Source organism: Cotesia glomerata, linkage group LG6 (genome assembly GCF_020080835.1).
Source record: "Cotesia glomerata isolate CgM1 linkage group LG6, MPM_Cglom_v2.3, whole genome shotgun sequence".
Classification (NCBI taxonomy): Eukaryota; Metazoa; Arthropoda; class Insecta; order Hymenoptera; family Braconidae; genus Cotesia; species Cotesia glomerata.
Genome location: NC_058163.1, coordinates 14,658,424 through 14,682,668, shown reverse-complemented (window position 1 = coordinate 14,682,668; position 24,245 = coordinate 14,658,424). Strand labels below are relative to the sequence as shown.

The 24,245-nt window shown below is 29.7% G+C and overlaps 1 protein-coding gene across 2 annotated transcripts in view; it reads right to left on the bottom strand.

Annotated features, from left to right (window-relative positions):
* The window catches only part of LOC123268101 (neither inactivation nor afterpotential protein C-like), a 599,151-nt gene extending 576,491 nt beyond the window's left edge, over positions 1-22,660 (bottom strand). For both annotated transcript variants that reach the window (XM_044732982.1, XM_044732983.1), the window contains exons 1-2: positions 22,198-22,660; positions 21,843-22,132 (exon numbers count right to left, since the gene is read on the bottom strand). In XM_044732982.1, the coding sequence (XP_044588917.1) occupies positions 21,843-22,132; positions 22,198-22,569 (662 nt within the window). In that variant the 5' untranslated portion in view covers positions 22,570-22,660. The remainder of the gene's footprint in view (positions 1-21,842; positions 22,133-22,197) is intronic.
* Positions 22,661-24,245: the final 1,585 nt, after the last annotated feature.

Below are 24,245 nucleotides of genomic sequence, written 5' to 3'. Positions count from 1 at the left end.
GTGGATGGATGTATGCGCGTGCAGTGCGTGTACTCGGGTGTACATGATTGCGTGTGTGTGTCTTTTTGTAGTCGGTAACATATTTATATTTATTTGAAGCAAAATATACTCTATATAGTCAATTAATGTAAATAATAATTTATTAAATTCAAAATATATTTAAAATTTGCCAAAGCGTAACAAGCATTATCATTATTGTCGTTATTATTATTATTATTATTATTATTATTATTTATTGTTATTATCATATTGTTGTTAGTAAATAACATAATGCATCAAACTCATAATTGATATAAGTATTATGTAAAGAATATCGTCGTTTAAAACTTCCGCTCAATTCGATTAAAATGTCACTTATATCTGTACACCTCTCGAATAGAATTACTTAGACCTTGATCAGCTGACTTTTACGATGAAAGCAAACCCAAACAATTTTAGCTCTTTTAGTTATGGGCTCTAGTGAATAAATAAAAATTAGAAGAAAATATAATTAAAAAAAATAGATATGTAAAGTAGTTTGATAGTTAATTCTAGAGATTTTATATTGAAAAAGAATATTAACATTTTTTGTAATTAAAAAAATTTTTAATTCAAAATTTGTATTTTTCCCACGGAAATTATGTGTTCATAAAATTAAAATATAAATCAATTTAAGATTCGTTTTTCTTATAGTAACTACGAGCATTGAAGAAACTTAACGACTAACTGACGATATAATAAGAAAAAAGTTTAAAAATTGGAAAAAAAATTCTGAGGGGCTAACTTTAGTGAGCCGAAAAACTAGCCCTCAATGGGTGCGTTCGACCGATGTAAGTTTTTAGATAATATAGTAAGTTATTGAGTGTAATCATTTGAGTGGACTCATAGTGAGAAGTTACGTCAACCAAGCGTGCCCAATGCCTAGGGATATTTAAATATAGATATCAAATTATTTTATATATATACTCAACCTAACCTAACAATATCTAAAATATTGTGTAAAAGTGTAGTTCACTTCATTACTTTCTGTAATGTAAAATAGCTCACGCTGGTGAATTACTTATTGTGACATAGTTAACACTGGTGAAGTTATTGCTGAAATTATAATTAAAATATTTATTTATTTTATATTCTAATAAATAAATATTAATTATAATTTTCATTTATTCTTATATATATATATATATATATATATATATATATATATATATATATATATATATATATATATATATTTGTTAGTGTACGTTAATTGTTCAATTGGACAATTATATTACATACACACACACACATATATATATATATATATATATATATATATATATATATATATATTTATAAATTTGTTCATAAAGATACAATTGTAGTATACATACAGTTGTATTTTCATTTTTATTACATAATTAAAATTTTTGTCCACTTTTTCTGTTTGTGTAAAATTACACAACGGTAAAAAAAGATATTTACGATCTGCTGTGCGGCTGATAAAATAAAAATAACGGTCTGCTGTGCGGCTGATAAAACAAAAATAACAGTCTGTTGTGCGGCTGATAAAACAAAAATAACGGTCTGCTGTGCGGCTGATAAAATAAAAATAACGGTCTGCTGTGCGGCTGATAAAACAAAAATAAGAGTTTGCTGTGCGATTTTTTAATTATTAAAAAAATATCTGTAATCTTATAAATAAAATAAATAATATAAATAAAATAAAAATACAATAAAATATATTTTCTTGTAAATTATAACATTACCTATATAAACATTTCATCTCTATTTTCAGAAACTATTGTGCTCAAAAATGTTTCCTTGTCATAAAGTAAACTTAACTATCATTGCTAATAATCAATTGTTAGAAGATGAGCATATAGATTATTTTGCTCTTCTGCTTCATAATCAATTTCATTATGCTATCAGAGAAAGTTGGTATGTTCAACATCCAGAAGTTATTGAAGAACTGGATGCTGATAAAGAACACATTCAAATATTGCATAGTCGTGACACAAACTATACTTTTAATCAAAATGAAAGGTATAGTACTGATCACTGGGTTTGCAGTTATTATGATACAAAAAAAATTTACATTTTCGATTCTGCTAATAGGAAAAAACTTCATGAAAAACACAAGATTTTTTTAGAAAAATTATACCCTGAATTTACATTTAATAGTAATTCAATCGAATTTCCTGACGTTCAAAGTCAACCAAATAACTATGATTGTGGAGTGTATGCAATTGCATTCGTAACCTCATAGGCCCTAGGAGAGTGGCCAATAAAATCTTCATTTCTCTTCGATCATAACCAAATGCGTAATCATTTGATAAAAATATTCAAAGATTATATCATAACTAGTTTTCCTAAGATACTTGGTGATAATGATAATAAAAAAATTCCCATCAAAGCTTTTTCCACAGTCTTAAAAGAAAAAAACGTTAAGGCTGATGACATCAATAATAACGTATTTTCAACTGATAAACTTAAGAAAACTGGCATTAAATCGAAAAATAATGCAGTGATAAGACCTGTAATTATGGAAACTAATGCTTCTTCAAAAAATGTACGCAAAAGAAAAATTGAAACAATAACTTTAACAAATGATAACGCATTGTCAACTTTGAATAGCAAAAATTCTGTCTGTAAGAAAAATATTGGACTCAAAATCAGTAAAAACGCTATTAAAATCGATTTATCACCTACTAGACAGAAAAACAAAATTAAAACAGTATCGTTGAATGATAACGATGCAGCTTTAACTCAAAATATTAAGAAAGATATTTTTTCAGACAAAAATTCAAAAGTAAAAAATAGTTCGAGTTTTAAGAAAATCAAGTTGCTGCCAATAGAACGAAAAAGAAAAGTTCAAACAACGTTAGATGAAGAACCATTATCAAAAAAACGAAAAAATACCGGTAATAAGAGTTTTTTACCAAATTTAAATGACAAGATCTTGAATATAGTAAGGCATGGAGGTCAACTACAGGATGAGCATATGTATCATTTCAAATTAATTTTAGCTAATTGTTCAGATTATGATCTTCGCGACACGTTATATTTGGCAAGACCTGAAAAAATAGAAGCCGTGCCACAGTACAAGAATCATTTACAAATATTATATAGTACTGATAAACATTGGATATGTTCATACTATAATACAAAAAAGATTTATATTTATGATTCTTTGAATAGATTTTCTTTAAATAACGATCAAACTATTTTTTTACAATATCTCCATCGTTACCTCAATATTGATTCAAAATCAACTATTTTCATGAAAGTTCAAAACCAATGTAATGGAACTGATTGTGAAGTATTTGCTATTGCGTTTGCAATATCTTTATTCTATAATCAAAAACCGGATTGTATTGTTTATGATCAGAATCTTATGCATTCTCATTTAGTTAAAATATTTCAGACAAATATGATAAGTCATTTTCCATCGACTAATCACAGTAGTATATTAGACTTACAATCATTGGAAGAAATAAATAAAAGAAATTATAGAATATATAATAATGTGTATTAGAGTCCAGAAAGCATTGACTAAAAAATGTTCGAGTGAATTAGCTCAAGGTTGTGAAAACAACGAAACAAATTTAGATCAAAAACAGTCATTGATCGAACAATCTAAAAAAGAAACTAACGATCAGCCGTCATCACGTGATCCTACTCCAGATCTTTCCACAAAATTATCTAATGCGATGATTAGTAACAAAGATGAAGATTTTGTAAATAACTCAAAACTAAAACAGGATTCATTAGCTAACGATAAGAATCGTTCAAATCAGGGCATAAAATGCACCGTTGATAAAAAAATTCTCAGACAAAAGGTATTAAGAGCAAAAAAAATTATGGCAAAGTACTGTCGCGAAGACTCTAGAAAGAATCAGATTAAAATAAAATCTTCCGAACATTATACTAAAAAATTAGCTTCAGTTATGGATGAAAAAAATTTTGTTGAGAAATATTTAGAAGCGCAAAGAATTATCAAGTGGTGTATGTGTCAGAGAAAAATTTACGTAAAAACTTTAACAAATACTTTAAATATATTAAAGAACAAAGCCGAATCACATCTTTCACACCTACCCGTCGATTCAGCACTTACTCTAGATAGTTATCAAATTATTTATGGGCGATTTCTTCATTGCTCTTCTACAGAACCTTATTATTATGATACATCATACTCATTTGAAATGTTAAAAAATCAAACCATTTCTGTAAATTCATTGGGACAATCTACAAACATATTACCTTTAATAAAAGATAAAAATGCGAAAAAAAAATGGATTTGCAATAATTATTGTCGTTCAACAGTGGAAATTGAAATGTATGAACGATATAAAAAATTTCTTGAATATTTAAAAACCAAAAATTTAAGAAACTATATGATATTCCTAAATACCTTGTTCCCAAATCATTCATTTGATAAATTAGGTCACTACTAATATTGTTATGAATCTTGTCACTCTTGCGAATCAGATTTTGTATGTATTGAATTACTATCACCGCATTTTCCTGAAGTTAAATACATTAAACGATTTCTGTATAGGATTGAAAAAAATTTTAATGATCTGAATGCTTTAGATGCTGCATTAGAAGCTGCAAATTTTGAATATTTAATAAATATAACAAATCAAATGAAGGAAGTTGGAAACATATTGGATTAAGATTATGGCGGGTTGTGCTTAAATGAAGATAAAATGCAGACTGAATTTAAGTCAGCGGTTACAGCTTTCACAAAGCGATCTTTGGATTTACCTCGCTTCAAATGCATATCCTGTTAAAAGCTAGTTTTAAAAAAAAATTCTACTGAATTGAGTAAATTGCGTCAGCCTATTTCAAATGAAATATGGAATAATTTAATCAACTTTATTAATAAACAAGATCCAACTATGAACAGCGATTTTATTTGTAATTATTGTTTACGAAAAATTCGGTCTGGATCTATTCCTCCAACCTGTTTACTGAATAATATGTATGTCGGAACAATTCCAAATGAAATTTTCGCATTAAATGAGTATGAAAAAGTTCTTATACAGCGAGCAAAAGCACCTCAAGTAGTTCAAAGATTAGGAACTGTTGCTAAAAAAAATCTACCTCATACTATGCGAATACAAAAACTCAAAAGTCAAACATTTCATCTTCCCTTACCAATAGAAGAAACACTCAAAAATATTTGTTCTACAACTGATCCATTGAATAAACATCATTTGTACATTATAATGCGCAGTATACCTACAAAATCAAATGTTATATGGGAGAAAATGGTCAGTTTAGAAAATGTATTTAGAGTATTGACATGGTTAATGAGTAATAATAATCTTTATTCTGAAATTGGATTACCAAAATGCCCTCAAAATTTACATAAATGGTTGCATTAAAAAAATATTTCATTTCAAATTGAAATGACTGAAGATGAAAATTGTGAAAATACAATAATCGGTGAAAAAGAAAATGATAATGATAATACTCCTATCAGTATAGAACAAGAAAAAAATAATATAGTTAGTAAAGAAAAGATTATTGATCATCAAAACTTTGAAAAGTTAAGTAACAACTCAGAAGATAGAGAAAATAAAGGATTGAGTGGAGAGAATCATAGTATTAGTACAGACCATAGCTATAGTAAAAAATCATCTGTCAGAGACAGAAGTATGAATTGTAGTGATCATACCCACAGTAAAATATCATTGTCAACAAAAGACAAAGATAGTACTGATAAAATTGATATTCAAGAAAGTAAAAGTGAAACACCTCAACATCAAGCTATGATTACTCAAGTATTAAATCCAGAGGGTTCTCAATATGCACAATACACTATACATCCTCTTGACGATAAAAGAAAGAATGATACTTCAACAAATATGTATCAAATGTTAAAAATTAATGAAAGAGCATTAGACAACCGAATGAAAACATTAGACTTACAATGTTTTCCAGATTTATATCCGTATGGTAAAAACGGTCAATGTGAAGAAAGAAATGTATCTCTTACTGCTTTCGAGTATATTAAAGCACGGTTAAAATCCGCAGATCCACGTTTTTGCCTGAACCAACAATATTTATTCTTTTTATTAAATGATGCTAACATTCGTCAGCTTGGGGCAGGTATTTATCATACACTGAATATTACCAATGCTCGTGAAAGATACACAGCGGAAAGTTATTTGAAACATCTCAAAGATGGTCAGTTAGAAGCAAATTTAACAACTCTTTTTGCTCGACTTCGAAATTCAGAACAATTTTGGAGTAAACCTAGAAATAATTTGGCATGTATGACACGTCATTACGGACCCGCAACATGGTTTTTTACTGTCAGTCCTGCTGAATGGCTTTGGGATGATTTAATTAGTATATAAAAGAAATTAATGCTCCACATTTTGATAAACTATCTGCAAGTGAAGTGATTGCAGCTGACCTGGTATCGGTTTCAAGGTTTTTTGACAATAAATTTCAAGCAGTTCTTGAATTTATCAAATCAGATAGCCAGCCTCTCGGTCCACTTAGCCATTACTTTTGGCGCCGAAAATATCAAGGTAGAGGAATTCAACATTTTCATTTAATACTTTGGGTAGAAGGTGCCCCAATAATGGGTATAAACACAAATGAAGAAGTTGTTGAATTTATCATGAAATACGTAACTTGTAAGTTACCAGATAGAAAAATATCACCAACACTTCACAGACGCGTAACTACACATCAACAACACAATCACAATAGTTACTGTTTACGAACAAAAAAACCAAATTCAGGTAAAGTGAGTAAAGCTTGTCGATTCGGATTTCCATGACTCGTTTCAGAAAACTTTGTACTTCGTGATACTGCTATTTCAATAGCCGGGCGTAGAAACTTAAAAAGTAAAAGCCGACTATATGATCTTCCTCGTAATGAGAACGAAGTTAATATTAATGATTACAATCCATCTGTTTTATCTGTCTGGGAAGGAAATATGGATATCCAATTTATCGGAGAAAAATCTACGATACTGACGCAATATGTTACAAAATATGCTACCAAAAAAGAAATAACTAAAACATCTGAAACAATTAACGAAATTAACTCAACCAAAACCTTACCTCAGCTTTTATGGAAGATTGCGTTTCGTAGTTTGACTCACAGAGAAGTCGGAGCTCTAGAAGCTGCTGATACTTTGTTGGGCATTTCTCTACACGGCATAGATTCAGAAACTGTTATTAAATGGTTAGATGTCCGAATGATAAGAAGTAGAAAGTTAAAAATGAAAGAAGAAATTGAGGAATTAAAACATAATGATCCCAAATCAACTGATATATTTTGTCCTTCATTAATTGATGACTATTATCCTAATCGCCCTAAGGATTTAGAACATTTATGCTTGTATAATTTTGCTAAATGGTACGATACAACTAAGACGGAACCAAAAAATAATCTTAATGAGTATTATGAAATACGTCCAGGATTATTTTTGAAGCAACGGTTACGAGGTTATTGAATTAATCATTTCAGATATAATATTGCAAATCGACCGGAGGATTATTTTTACTCATTATTATTATTATTTCAACCATGGCGTCATACAAATGAGCTTAAAAATGGATTTGAAACTTACATAGAGTCATTTAATTATCAGCAGTATATGCTTCAACAAGCTAATGAATATCATGAATACAATGAAGAATTTGAAAAAGGTTTAGAATTCATAAAAAAATTAATTGACAATAAATGTAATAATGAAGATGATAGTAGTAACGATTTACAGAAAAAGTCATCAAACTGTGATGCTGCTGAAATACATATCATAGCTAAAGAACTCAATGATGCTGCACAAAAGCATGATAATAATAATTCTACTCTTGCTGATATGATCAATAACATGAACGCTGATCAAATGAAAGTTTTTGAAAAAATTAAAAATAACGTATTATCTGATGATACAAAATTAAGATTATATGTTAGCAGAGAAGGTGGTACAGGGAAAAGTTTTCTAATTAATGTAATTAAACGTTGGATTCGAGAAGAATTGAATCAAGAAACTGTTGTAACTGCCCCTACTGGTATTGCTGCCTTTAATATCAACGGGCTCACTATACATCGAGTATTTCAATTGCCTGTTGAACACGGTTTCACACCATCTTATACGCAATTATCTGACAATGTGCTAAAAGCATTACGAGATCAGTTGCAAAACACAATGCTATTTATCATTGATGAGATATCAATGGTCTCAAATATTACTCTGATATATATCCATTTAAGACTAGTAGAAATTTTTGATGTCGATGATTGGTTTGGAGGTAAACATGTTGTTGTTTTCGGAGATTTACTCCAACTCCCTCCTGTACATGAAAATCCAAGTTATGTCACATTATCATCTCAAGATGCTGAGAAGTACATTGGGTCATTATGTAGTGTTAATTTATGGACCGACTTATTCTATTATGAATAACTAAGAATTAATATGAGACAAAAAACCGATAATATTTATGGTCAGCTGCTTTCTCGAGTACGAGTTGCTTCTATGACTAATGACGACATCAAATTATTGGAGCAGAGAAAAATTACTATTGATCCTTCTCTTTCGTATAATGAGAAATTACATGAAATATGTAATTACATTGATAAATTGCCGTCGGACACAGTCTGTTTAGTACCTACTTGTAAGCAATGTGATTTAATAAATTCAGTTATGACGAGTAAAATTTCTTCTGAAGAAATTATACTTACGGCTCGTGACCACTTAGATTGCAATAAATCATTAGTAAAAAAAGTATCTGACACTTTAAATAAAATCGAAGACAATGCCAGTCAATCAGCTGGACTTGCTAAAACCATAACAATAAAAATTGGTGCGAAAGTTATGTTACGTCGAAATATTGATGTTACTCTTGGTCTAGTCAATGGTGCTATTGGAACAGTTAAATCAGTCTCCAAGTCGATTGATGGAAGTGAAATACAAGCTATCAATATAGACGTCGGTGATGATACCAAATACGCTATTGAGAAGATTAAAGTAAAATTTCAATTATTTGAAAGAGCCTTTGTTGTAAGAGAACAATTCCTATTATGCTTAAGTTATGCAGTGACTATTCATAAGAGTCAAGGTTTAAGTCTAAAAAATGCTATTATTGAAGCAGGGAACACCATTTTTATTGTTGGTCAAATTTATGTAGCCCTATCTCGTGTAACAGAGTTACGTGGATTACATTTAATCAATTTTGATCCTCATTCCGTTAAAGCAAGCTCTTCAGCAATTAAAGAATATAACCGTTTAAGAAAAATATATAGGTCTGATTTACCTACCATACCAATTCCTGATACACGGTGGCAAAAAGTATGGGACATGATCTGGGCAGTTGAAGAACATTCTATTCAAATTAAACCCAAAAATGCAAAAAAAGCTTCCCTTAGTTTATTAGAATTTCGAGGAATCGAAAACTGTGATAACGTTTCCGATAGTTTTAATTCAATTATTCAATTGTGACAGGAAATTTGAATTCCCGCGGGACTTAATTTCTTGATTATCTTGTCGCGGTGAGTAGGAGCTACTCTTTACCTTCGGAGCGGGATGAAGTAGTTGTACGACTCGTCACCGGGTCGTATGTATCGCTGAGTCCCCACCGCTGTCCCCGGAAAATGAAGCGCGGGAGCGAAGATAGGAAAGTTAGAGAGCACGAGGAGAGGTTATAAAAACGCCGGGTGTTATGTCGACACTCTCTTTTTCTTCCGGTGAAATTTTGCGAGTACGTGGGTAACTGCTTTCCAGCGTGAGATATTTTTCTGAGACAAGTAAGTAGTTGATTTCTTAAGGCTTCACGAATGGAACGTAGCGATTAAATTTTATTGTCTGGTATTTTTGTTAAAAATTACTTGTCGTTAGGCCATTTGGCTGACGATCTTCGTCTTATTCGAAATATTTATTTGCTGGAATTTCAAGGATAAATTGATCGAGGATAAGATTGGGAGCTGGGTGTAATTTGGTGACACGAGTTTTCTGGAGCTTTGGAAGTCAGCAGGCACAGTGGAGCTGAGATCCCGTCATTTCTTTCTACTGGGAAAAGAATTCATCGCTGGAGTACCGGTTTCAGTTGTCAGGTATTTTGGGTTATTTTAAGCCAAATTAATTAATAATTTAATTAAGAGGCCAAAATAATTAAATTTAATTTCTCGAGTGGTCATTTTTTTATTAGCGAATTCGTACTTTAGTTTCTATTGTCAAGGTCAAGTAGTTAGTTTTGTCGCTGGACTTTTATATTTAATGGATAAATTGTTAATTTATTGGTAAAGAATTTATTAGTAATTTATTATAGGCCGGTTGGCTATAATAAATTAATTTTAGTTAAGAATTTTCGAGACAGAATTTAATTAAGAAATATCGCCTAGAATTTATTTAAGGAGAATTAAGAATTGAAATTAAGTTAGTAAAGGTCATTCTATAATGCTCTACGGTTGTCAATTTTGTTGAGACGTTTTAGAATTTCAGAGTTGGATTTAAGAAATTGTGTTAAATTAGATTTAGGCCGTTGGGCTAAATTTAATTAATTTAGTTAATTTAGCGAATGTATTTATTGAGAATTTAGTGAATTTAGAAAATGATTACCGAACTTGTTAAGAAAATTATGTAGTGAACTTTGTTAAAGATTATTTAGTGGAGATCAAGAAATGAAATAAATCAGTGGAATTAGTAGAATAAATTGATTGATAACTTTAGTAGAAAATTTGGTTAAGTAAGTTGGAAATGAATTTATTTAAGAAGATGTATTAATGAATTTAATGAATTAAAATCGAAGGTCGGAATTTGTGTTAAGTAATTGTTAGGCGTAATTTTGGAAATTTTGGAAAATGCGAAGTTTTGAGATTCAGTTTTATTGGGTAAATTATGTCGTTTGTTATTCCGTCAGTTGGACGAGGGTTTAAGAAATTAAGAATCTAGATGCGTAATGGTCTATGATTGAATTAGAAAATTGAAGATAGATGCGTAATGGTCTAAAAGTGAATTAGGAAATTAAGAAGATAGATGCGTAATGGTCTATGTTGAGTTAAGAAATTAAGAAGATAGATGCGTAATGATCTATGTTTAAAAGAATTTAATGATATTTAGTTGTAAGTTTTGGCAAGTGCCTGCGTAGGTGAGAGGTTCTCACAATTAAGTGATTGATAGGTTAATTTTAAGGGCAATATTGTTAAGGAATTTTATTAGAATTAAATTGTTCATAATGAATAAATAATTAAATTGTTAATAATTGTTTCTCAGCATTAATTTTTCAGCCTTTCTCAACTTCTCACGACCCGATCTTTCCTTCTCATGCTCCCCGGTTTCTGGGACACCGAGTATAAAATCCCAGTGGCGCCCTTTTCAAAGAGGAAAGGGGTGACCAATTGGACAGGGCTAACCACCCCGTTACACAATGTATGTTTAATAATACAGTAATTAGAACATTATTAATCAATCATGGCCTAAAGAATCAATCTGTCAACAAAAAACTTAGTAATTTATTTAGCAAATATAATAATCTCAAATTAGTTTTAAAGTCCAGTGACATTAAGGAATCATTAATAGAGCAGCCTTGTTCTATTACAAATATCGATCCTGTATCAGTATTTCTTAAAATTTGTAATGATAATTGTGATATTAGAAATTTAGTGCAATTTAAATTAGAAATTAATGATCGATGCCAAACGTGCAGTTATTCCAATTCCTACAGTGTATTAGAAAATGAATTACAAATTTCAATACATGATGAGAAAAAAACATTTAAACTACAAGAATTAATTGATTCATCATTTGGACATTGGTTTACTAATTTAAAATTTTGTGAAAATTGTAAGGACGTCAAAAATACGCTAAAAAAATATCATTAAATTCCTTGCAACAGATATGAGTTGTGAAATTACATCTGTCCGTCAAAGGAAAAAATAAATTGACAAATAGAAAAAAAGGATTTATAAAATCGGTACCCAAACCAAAAATATCATTATGTAATACAAACTATTCTGTTGTAAGTGCTATATTTATCTCTTCAAACAATGGTAATTCTAAAAATCATCATGTTGCGATGATTAAACATAATTTATCTTGGATCCAAATAAATGATGAGACTGTACAATCAGTAAGATGGCCTGCGAATTCTAAAAGTGCTTACGTATTTTTCTTACAAAGAAAAGTAAAGTGAAATTTGAGGCTTATATAATCACATCGAAATGAGTTTAAAATTATTAATGTAAATCCTTCAAACAAAAAAAAAATTAGCAAATCCAAAAGTGCACGACACAATACGATCATTTAATTATGAAAAGTTTTTGGATCGTAAAGCAGTCTCTGATGCTTCGTATCATGTGTCGTGCTATAATAACAAAATAAAGTGAATTTTGTAAAAATATCAAACAGCATTGCAAACAAACGACTTCAAGTTACCTAGCCATTCGCATTCGGTGACCTACAATTCTTTCAAAAACTTTTTTTAAAAAAAATTTGACTCAATCAATGGATTTTTTCGCAAGTTACAGCGTGTTTTCAGGGTTTCATACATGACGGAAAAGTTTTTAAACTTTTTTGATATTTTTTTCCATTTTTATTGCACTTAATAAATTTTTGAAAAGTATGGAATTAATCTACATTAAATTATCTTGACAATAGTATGCGAAATATCTTAATTCCGTGAACTAACAAGGGTATAATAACAATAATAGTTGCTAATATGAGATGAAAAGAATGTTTCGATCGAAAAGCACTCTTGCAGTCGTGCAAAAACAAGACGTTGAAAAATTACAGCGGGATCTAGTGGAAACCCTCAAAGTCTACAATACTCGAATAGCGGAAGAAGGTAAAAATACCTTGCCGCAATTGCAGCCTGTTATTTTGACAAAACAGTCACAAGATCAAACTCATGCGTCGGCTTATAATGGTAACAAAGAAATGAAACAGAGAAAACCTTGTGGTAAAACCTAGAAAACAACTACAAGATCAGGATAATAAACTGAAACAAGAATCCAAAAGACAGGAAAAGGAAGGAGAGGACCAGGCTAGAGAGAAAACAGCGCCGCAAATTATTTTATTATTTTTATTACTGAACAAAATTAAAAGACTGATTATAACAATAATTAATTTTTTTAATAGAATAGATGAATTTTAAATGATGTATCATTGTTAATACATTTACATTTTAATTAATTAACTTGACTTCTGACTATGCTTCTCTGTGTGACGAACGAAGTTTATGCCACTACACTCTTCTTTTATGTGAGATAAATGACGGGGGCTGCTTTCCTTTTATTTATTGTATTACGATTTAACCGCAAAATATAATTCAATCTCCACTTTGATAATCGGAACGATAACAGTTAATAGTAGTGTCAATAAGAGCAGGCTCCATCGTTTATCAAGTGAAACCAACAGATTCTTTAGTCACGTAATATAAGTGGTCATATATCACTTCTGACTTCTGTATCTTAACACGTAGTAACCTGTAACAATCGATACCCTTATGGAACCACAATGTCGCGGGAATCGTATAAAAACCCCTTGAAGATGTTCACCAGTGCTCAGACTGCCGAAGGCTCTCGCACTCGTCAGTTCTAAATTTCAAGTTAACCAAATTCTACCAAGAATCTAACATAGAAATAAAGACGAGTACAACTACTTGCTGGCCAACCTAATCTTTTCTTTGAAAGTTGCTTACTCTCGTTAAAGAGGCTTAGGTGCTCTGAGAGCTGGTGCTTTTACAATTAAAATTATAATTTAGGGTTTCAATACCCAAACCAATATATTTATAAAGACTCAAATTAAGGAGCTCCTATGAAACGTTGTGCAAAGTTTAGTTTGTTAAGTGTATTAATAATTATCATCATATTTGTGCATTATCCAGAGTTATTGAAGATTATATTCAACAGCATTCATCAATTGTCCTTAAATTTGTATCATCTATTTAAATAATTTGTAAGTACAAATTGAATATATTTGAAGTGTGAAACCAATCATTTTCTTTCTTCTCATTCATAAGACCTGATTTCCAACTTACAGTAAGAAACGAGGTATTCACGAGTACCTATAATTCACCAAACCCACCTGCCTCCTGTTTTTCCTTCAGTTCATTAACTACCCTTGACCTTAGCCACGGGGTCGCAACTAGGGTTCCCCTATGATATAAGCCGCTCGATATCATCGGGATAGATAAAGAACAATTATTCAACCGGAAAAGACGCGATCAATTAATTATTTCATAGCTTAGGAATTTGAGATAAAAACAGACTTGAAAGTGTAGAATCATCCGGTAATCAGAAATATGAACTCTTTATCTAAGTAAACCTTTAATAATTATCATTTTAACAAAAACTCCGCTGTCTCGACCTATTCGATCGTGACATCTGTAACAAAATATTTATACTACTTTTGAGAAAAAAATAAAACATTAAATACTATCCATAAAATTGTAATTACAATATCTGAATTTCTGAAAATTAACCAAAATATGCCTTTATTTATGATGCAAATAAAACGCCCTTAGGTATTCCGTTATATCAACTACTTACAAGTCAATACGCATACATACGTTGTCTCGGTCGTAGAGTCACAGTGAGAACTCTGTTTACTAAAAAATAAACATATAGCCGACCAAAATGAGAAAATTTGGTACGAATGCCAATCAAAATGTTTTAATTACAACTGAACGAAGCAATATCAAGCTTTGATATGGAAAAGGATTCTTCATCAACGTTTAATGACAGGGCTGAAAAAAAATGAGTCTTAATATTGCTGTATATATTTTTAGTTATCTTGAACACACCACCATATTTTGACAGTTATTTCCACTATAAGTTAAAAAAAAAAACGGGTTTATTAACTAAAATTTATAATTGATTTACTATGCAATGTGTTTGATTAGTTCAGTAATCACTATTCTTGCCACCAGCGTATTTTTTTTAAACATTTGTACGAGGATTATGGGTTAAAAATACAATTTCTCTTGACGAGATAGGAAATTTGAATTTTAGGCCCCAGTAGAGCTATGCCTTTGCGCGATCGCACTTAAGGCACGCAATATAATGGCACAGATATAGTTGAAAAAACGATTCTATGACACGGATTTAATTGTATGCAGATATAATGTCGCAGATAAAATGACGTTGGATCATAAGAAGTAGAACACTATATTCCATAAGTGCAATGTGAATAAAATAAAGACATTTGTATTCCAGTAAATTGCTTGATTCTGGTAAGGTGAGAGTAGGGCACTATTGAATACCTTTTGCACTATGAGGCGAGTAAAAAATGGTACTTAACAAAAAGATATGAAATCCGAACAAAAACAGTTTCACTGTAAAAAATTGCGCCAAGTCCACGTTCATAAAACTCATCTCAATAACATTTGCACTTTACAAAAAAAATAAGACTCATTTCAACAACTTTTATTCTCTACAAAAAGATGTGAAATACAAAAAAATACCAAGAAACCGTTATAATGTTTAGAAAATTAAAAACAAATTTTGTTTAAAATTTAAAAATTAAAAAAATAATGTTTAAAAAATTAAAAAAAAAATGTGTTGAAAATTTAAAAATTAAAAAAAAAATTTTTTCATCGTACTTGGCGTGCGTCATTGAGTACCCAAAATTTTTTCGGAAGAATTACAACCCAAGAATAAATGATTTTGCCTGAATATAACCCTGGCGGATTCGTGGTCACGGTAAAATGATCGTGAAACGACGGTGAATGTACCATAAATTCACAGTGTCGACAAATGATCGTCGAATGACCGTCACTTGACTATCGAACGGCCGTCATTTGACAGTGAACGACGAGTATCATTGTGAAAGTTTTTCACTGTTACTTTATGATATTTATTCTGTATAGTTATCATACTTCACTATTCGAAAAACCAAATTTTTACTTGACCTCTCCGATTTTTTACCTGAGTAAAAATCGTAGATCATCGATCGATCGTCTGTCATTTGACAGTCATTCGAAAACATATAAATTGTCAAAAAACCGTAACTCGGTGGTAGATGCACAGTAGTCTGTGAGTGAAACGAGCGTATAATGTCGGTAAGTCAGGAATTTTTTACTAGTCAACAATGAAAAAGTGCTGATTATATTTTTTTTTTATTTCATTAAAAATACTCAAAGTGTATAAAAAGATAGGTAAATGAGAAATTTTCAGTAACTAATCGGGATGAAAAATTAAAAAAAAACATTAAATTATTGTAATTTTGTTTATTTCAAAGTAAAATTATAAAAAATTAATCAGATTACAGGCAATCAACAGAGAACCATCATTTCAATACTTTTCAGAAGAGTTTATGGCTTACAAGTGTTGAATTTTTTTTATAGTCTTAAATTAAAAACTATAATACCTTTCGATTATGAAAAATATAATAATCAATATTTTTTTTTTTTTTTTTTTTTTTTTTTTTAGAGACGAAAACTTTAATTTCAAAATTACGGAAAAATTGTTTGTTATCAAGAAAAATTGTTATGAGATATTTTTTTTTAACAATTCAATTTTTAGCAATTTCTTTTCCAGATCTTTTTTTATACAGTTAATAATTTCACCATAATTTCGAAATTAAGAATATCGTAATCATCAAAAATTTGAATCATTTATTACGATTATTATTTTGAAGTCATGGAAAAAATATAACTTTATTTAAGCTATTTTTATCTGTGCAACGAAAAAAAAAAATGACTTGGTTTTGACACCTTATGATGTGACTGAATCAAATGTTTCGTGCAGTGTCTTAGATAGCCTAGCTGGTAGAGTCTTGGGCGCGCGACCAGATGAATCGGGTTCGAGTCTCGGTCTAGACTTTCTGCAATATTTTTTTTTATTTTATTGTCCGTGATAGTAGCGTAAAATCACCGTATTTGGAAGTATATTGAGCGTACAGTGTCGATCATAACGTCGTAGATTCACTTGCGTATGCACCGTAAATATTCAATAAATTTATAGTAGATATCGTTCACAACGGTATCCGATGTTGACTGACAGATCGCTCGGTAAGAACGAACTTTATACAGTGAAACGACCGTGAAATAACCGTCATTCGACCGTGCTTTCACCGTGTCGCCGAAACCGCCAGGGAAATAATTGTATGTTATTGATTTTTGCTGTCAGTTTGAGGTTCCACCCCTGAGCAATACTTTGTTTCTCTTGAAAACCAACCTTGAAGGCATCCGAATCACTCGTCGCGCTGCATGCTGACTGCTCGGTAATATTACTGTCCACAAAGGTTATTCTCTTTGTATGAACATAAGTTCTATCTATCCGCGGGAAAATTTTAAAGAAATAACTTTACAATTGAATTTCAAACGAAATAAAAACTTATTTTTAGCTTTGACTGGCTTAATCCATGGACATTCAGTTTTGTGAAACTTTTATTATGAAGTAATAATTCATTAATTATATTTATTTATGCATTTTATGTGTTGACCTACTGATAAGTTTCTATACATTAAGAGAACTGATAAGTTTCTAAAAAGAACTGATAAGTTTCTATCTATACATAAAAAGAATCTATACATTAAAAGAATGTTTATTAATCCTGAAAAAATTTGGGGTACTCAATGACGCACGCCAAGTACGATGAAAAATTTTTTTTTTAATTTTTAAATTTTCAACACAATTTTTTTTTTATTTTTTAAACATTATTTTTTTAATTTAAAAATTTTTTTTTAATTTTCTAAACATTATAACGGTTTCTTGGTATTTTTTTGTATTTCACATCTCTTTATAGAGAATAAAAGTTGTTGAAATGAGTCTTATTTTTTTTTTAAAGTGCAAATGTTATTGAGATGAGTTTTATGAACGTGGACTTGGCGCAATTTTTTACAGTGAAACTGTTTTTTTTCGGATTGTATTTACCGTAGGCCAAATGGGCATACTTTGTTTAATTTTTTCAATACGTACTCTAAACTTGTACCTAATTTTAAAAATTCAATCATAACGGGTGATTTAAATTGTAATTTGTTAGACAAAAATTGGTCCTCAAACCATTTGAAGACTTTTATACTTGAATCTTCTTTATTTTGTGTGCCTTTCAATGCAACTCATCACACTGAACGAAGCGACTCTTGGTTGGATGTAATCTTACTAGATGACCAAAGTAAACTTGGAAATTATTTTAAATCTGATTCACCTTTTATTGCTGGTCATGATTATTTATTTTGTGAATATCAAATTGATCTTCCAAAACCGATAGAAAAATTCATTGTCTATAGAAACTTTAAATATTGCGATCATACTGCTTTATCAATGTCTCTTGTAAATGATCTATGTTTTGGTTCCGATGTATTAAATAATATTGATCCGAATGAATTATTGGAGTTCTTTTTAAAGGTGCTTTAGATGCATTAGATGATCATGCAACAGTAGTAAAATGTAAAATTAAAAGCAATTCAAATTGCTGGATTACAAAAGACTTAAAAAATAAATGCCGAGAACGTGATAAATTGTATAAACTTGTGAAGAGAACTGGTGATCAAATTATGTTAAAACAGTTTAGGATTAGAAGAGAAGAATTAAAATTAGAATTAAATCATATGAGAGGAACTTATTTAAAGAATGCTCTTGTAAATTTACCTACTGGTCGTACTGTTTGGAGTGGGCTCAAGCATTTAGGGTTAATAAAAGGAAATCGATCTTCTCCCTTAAACTACTTTGATCCTAATGTTCTTAATGATCATTATGCTACAATTGTCAGACAACATGAACCTTGCAATGTAGAATTTCTAGACTCATTATTTGCACTATAAAGCAGTAAAGTACACTGTTCTTTCAATTGAAGCATGGTTGATATTGTTGATGTCACCAAAGCCTTGAGTAACATTGCAAAAATCTAAAGGTAAAAGTTCGGACGGCTTAAATCTAGGTTGGCTAAGAGACCATATTAATCAAATATTTTTTATTAGACAACTATAATTATTAGACAAATACCAATCTGGTTTCATAAAATATCATAATACTCAAACAGCTCTTTTAAAACTTACTGATGACTTGAGACATGCTTTAGATGCAGGAAAATTGACAGTACTAGTATTGTTTGACCTAAGTAAAGCGTTTGATTATATAGATTCAAAGGTGATTTTGATAGCCATGGTCGAATTGGGATTTTCTATTGAATTTGTAAGTTCGTTTTTCTCTTATCTCTCGAATCGATCACAATCAATCATAGATGAGAATGGCTCCCCGGTGGGCTTCTTAGCAACGACTTCTGGAGTACCTCAAAGCTCCGTTCTAGGACCTATTCTTTTTCTTTTAGTATTAAATCTAGTAGCAAAAAAAATTATAAATTTCAAATACGGGTTGTTTGCAGATGATATATGCAATGATTATTGGATCAAATTGTAGATTAAGAAAGTTAGATGTAAACTCAATACCTCCTATTGTTATTGATAGCATCGAATTGTCATATGTAAATTCGACCAAATGCTTGGGCTTACACATCAGTAATAATCTTTCTTGGGAGCTACATGTGTCTTACACAATAAAGAAAATAAACTCAGCGCTTCATAGTCTTAAAGTACGAAAAAATATTTTTACCCAGGAAATGAGAAAATTATTAATCTCAGCTACTATACTTCCATTAATTGACTATTGTTGTGCTGTACTTATTGACTCCACGACAGAAAACGATTTATAATTACAGAGGGCAATAAACAGTTCAATTCGATTTATTTTCGGTCTTAAACGTGATAACCATGTAACTCCCTATCGTCGATTATTAAAATGGCTTTCTATAAAATCAAGATGGACTTATTTTATAGCAACATATTTCTTTAAATTATTACAAATAGATAAGCCGACTTACTTGAGTGAACAATTTATTAATATTGATTCTCGACGATCACAAAGATAAGCTCACAAATCAAATGATGTTAACTTTGAAATTCCGTATTTTACATCAAATTATTATAAAAATTCATTTGTTATCACTGTTATTCGCCTCTGGCAAACATTGCCCCCTGATATTATTGGTGCTTCCAGTATTGAGGTCTTTAAAACCAAACTGTTTAATTATTTAATGGAGCAAGAGACTTAAACTAAGTTACTTATTGTTACCATCGGTGTTATTATAAATAACATTGTCACTATTTTTGACTGTATAACTACAGATATCATATAAACCCTTCTACCCTAGTTAAATCATATAAAAAAAAATTAAATTTAAATCACACTACAATTAATCATAAGCATTTTTATTGTTATTTTCATTATATTCTAATTCTTATATTATTGTATCCACTATTGCAAAAATTATTTTGTATACCTTGCCATTTGGCAACAGCCTTGGCATTATTTAATAAATAAATAAATAAATGAATATTGATAATTTACCACTAATATTTCGAATCAATCCATAACACCGTTTTTGAGTAATGCATTTTTGAAATTGCATCATTTACACGCAGAGGTATAGATGGTGAAGTTAGTATGAAATCTTTCGTACTACTCGAGTGATACGAATAATTTTATGCTTACTTCATCATCATTCTATTCCTCCGCGTGTAAATAATGCAATTTCGAAAATTAAATACTCAAAAACGGTGTGGTGAATTGATCTGAAATTTTGGTGGTGAATTATTAATATATTTATCTTTCGATAAAAAAAATTTCTTAATTTTCTTGCAATATACCTTGCAGGATCCAATTACCTTGAAGCATTAAAATGTGATGAAAATTTCAATTTAAATTCCCCCTAAACGCTATATAGTTAATTTAGATAATGAAATTATCAATTTTAAAAAAAAAGAGATATTGAATTTTTCATTAAACAAATTAATTTTTATTAATTTAAATTCGATTAAATTTTTTTGTTCAATTCAACATAAATAAAAATTTCCTAGAGATGAACTTTGAGACATGAGCTACCAACAACGATTGTTTGGAAAGATTAGACAAAGATTAACGATGTAGCCAAGAGCGCTTTACTGAAGAATACATCAATATTTTAACTAATAAGATAGAATAAACATAATATTTAGTGCAAATTATTCATGAAAACAAAAATATTTATCATAATGCGACTAAAAATTGCTTAACAAATAAATGTGAATAGAGACAGGAAAAATACAAATAGCGGCAATATTATTAAAAATAAATTCGATACATCGTATTGTTAACGTTACTGCAACTGTTAATTTTTTTAATAAAAGTTTTGGAACATTTCTCGATAAAATAAATAACTATAACACATGAAACTTTACAGCAAGACTGAAAAGTTATGATAAAAACTATAAACACAACTTAAACCACAAATAACCTTGGAAGGATTGATTTTGTCATAAAATTGTAGAAGAACTTTTTTGTAAAGTATTCAATTTCCCATAAAAGAATGTGCATTGATCATAGTTGTAGTGACATTTTTTTCGAAGGAAAAAAATTAATACCAAAAAGTTCCAAATTCCCATGTTATTAAAATGGGAAATGTAACTAGATTGGGGCAAGGTTTAATTTTTTAATTAAGAGCTTATTTATGTGGGATATTTTTTTTTAGGTCAAGAACTAAAAATCCAGGGGGTGGCTGCGAAAAAAAAATCAACTTGAGAAATAATGGACACTCTAATACACACACATACACAATAAAATAATACATCCATCAACATACACACACTAGCACACACGAAAAAATTATTATAAGCATACACGCACATACACACACACAATAAAAAAAACACACACACTATCACACAGGTGTGTTCAAAGTTAAAAAATGTGTCTAAAGTTCCGACATGAGGACCAATGCAATATTTAGATTTCTATGAAATCTTCTAAAACGGATTATTTTGTTTAATTTTAATACTTTCTGTAAAATATAGTGGGTAAATAAACAACGGAGTAAATAACCTCAGCCGGAAAAACAAAAGGAAATGATATAACTCGAACTCGACGATATTACGTACCTTCTAAGAAATTCTCGGAATGGAATCCGATAAGCATAGCCTTCTTGTCTAGTGCACGCCGTTTCTATAACTCCAAGTGCTTTAACTTGTTGTTTCACTATATACTGATTGAAACCCCAAGGTTCTTTTTTCAAATCAGCTCGAATACAGCGTATAAAATGTATGCCAATATTTTTTTGGTTAACTGATAAGTTGTTTAGGATTTCCAAGCAAACATTCCGAAATGTTGAAGTACATGAACGCATTTTTTTCGTTTGTGAATACTGATCTTTAGGAATGACACGATTTTTCTGAAAATCAAATAAAAATCATGGTGTTAGAAAGTAGTTGTTACATTACGAAATGTTCGACTTACGTTCAATTTTAACGGCATCAAATTTTTGTGGATTTCATTTTCTTTTGGCTGGTCAACTAGATTTGATTCTGATATAAGATTACCAGTTCGAGATAACTTGCCGAAAAACATTTGTTTTATCAAATGAAGCGTTGAAAGTCTCATTGTATTTATCATCTCAGGAGAAACGAAGTCTCTATTTCTCTCAACAATATCTGCTATATCATAGTTGACTTTTCCTGTATAATGGGCTACTGAGAATTCATGAGAATTTAAGATCTTTACATGTGAATTCCCTTTGTAACATTCGATTTTTTTTACAATAAATTGGACATCTTCAGACTGACGAGAGGCTTGATCAATTATTTGGAAAATTCCGTATTTTTTGTTCATTAATTGCTCAATTACTTCTTCATTATCGTAAAAATTGAAAGATGTTGTCGGTATATGTTCTTCTTCATTGTCTTGCTATATCAACATACAAAAAACATGACATTGTTAGTTTTTTTCATTATATTTGCTTTATGATAATGTTTACAAAAGAAATTTATGAAAATTATTTTTGACAACCGCATAAAAAAAATAAAAGTTGGGTCATTCAATGTCAAATCGACCAATAGTTGAAATCGACCCCTTTCGATTTGGATAAATTTTGGTCAGAAGTTTTCTTTTATCATATAACGAAGTTCTGCCAAAGTAAAAATATAAAAAAATTTTTTTCATAAGATATGCAAATTCAAAATTTCGCGATTTTTCCAGTTTTTTAATTTTGTGTTTGTAATATCTCGAACGCTATTATAGATACAGGAATGGGCTTTCATTTGTTTAAATGCACAACGTAAGAATATTAAATAATAATACAAAATAATAAATGAATTTTTAACTTTTATTCATTTTTTGGACATAATCTTAAAGTCAGGCTTAATGCATGGTATAATAATTTATTTTTGTAACGCATGATATATTTTGTCCTTTATTTTACTTCAATTACAGTTTTTAACCTCTAACAACTTAAATAGATATTGATTTTTAATAGAAATAAAAAATAATTTGATGAGAACATCAATTTTTTTCGTTCTTTCGAATACTTATTTACTCACAAATTTTTGCACATTAATGGTTCATAATCTTAAATTAAAAATTATTCCCACGTTAGTAAGACGATAAGTGGCGTCAACAACTCCGAATAAAGTGAAAAAAGGACAAATAATAAATTATATCATGCAATAAGCCTGACTTTAAGATTAAGTCCAAAAAATAAAAAAAAAAGTTAAAATTAAGTTATTATTTAATATTTTCACATCGTGTTTTTAATTTTTAAAGGCTCAAAATGACAATATTATGTATATGTATAACTTTATTTTGTTTAGAAGTTTCAAAAAAAAACAAAAATTTTTTTTTAAATTCAGAATTTATATTCTTAAAAAAAAACCCCTTCAAAAATTTCAGGATCTTTCAAGATCAGTACAAAGTATTATACAAAAAAAAATTGAGCCAAAATTTTAATGGCGCTCTTCATTTTTTACGATTTTCAAAAGTTCAAAATTTGAGAAATTTGGCATTTTTCAAAATTTTCTTTAAAAATATTTTTTTTTTCAATAGCCCCAAGTGTCCCCTTTTAAACAAACGAAAGCTCATTCCTGGATCTATAAAAGCGTTCGAGATATTACAAAAACAAAATTGAAAAACTAAAAAAATCGCGAAATTTTGGAAATTCATATCTTTTGAAAAATAATTTTTTATTTTTTTTTCCTTTGGCAAAACTTCGTTATATGATAAGAGAAAACTTCTAACCAAAATTTATCCAAATCGAAAGGGGTCGATTTCAACTATGGTTCGATTTGTCATGGAATGACCCAGTTGCAACTAATGAATTTTTTTAATCATATCATGAATGATCAAATAATTTCACAAGCACACAAAAAAAAAATTGGTTCGTACATTCGACTAGATCTAACTATGTTTATGAATTTCGATTCGTTTAATCCGAATATTTGATTAGTTTGCCTCGCAAAAAGAGGCATATAAAAATAATTCTTTTTCGACCTCGAACAAGTATGTTTTTCATA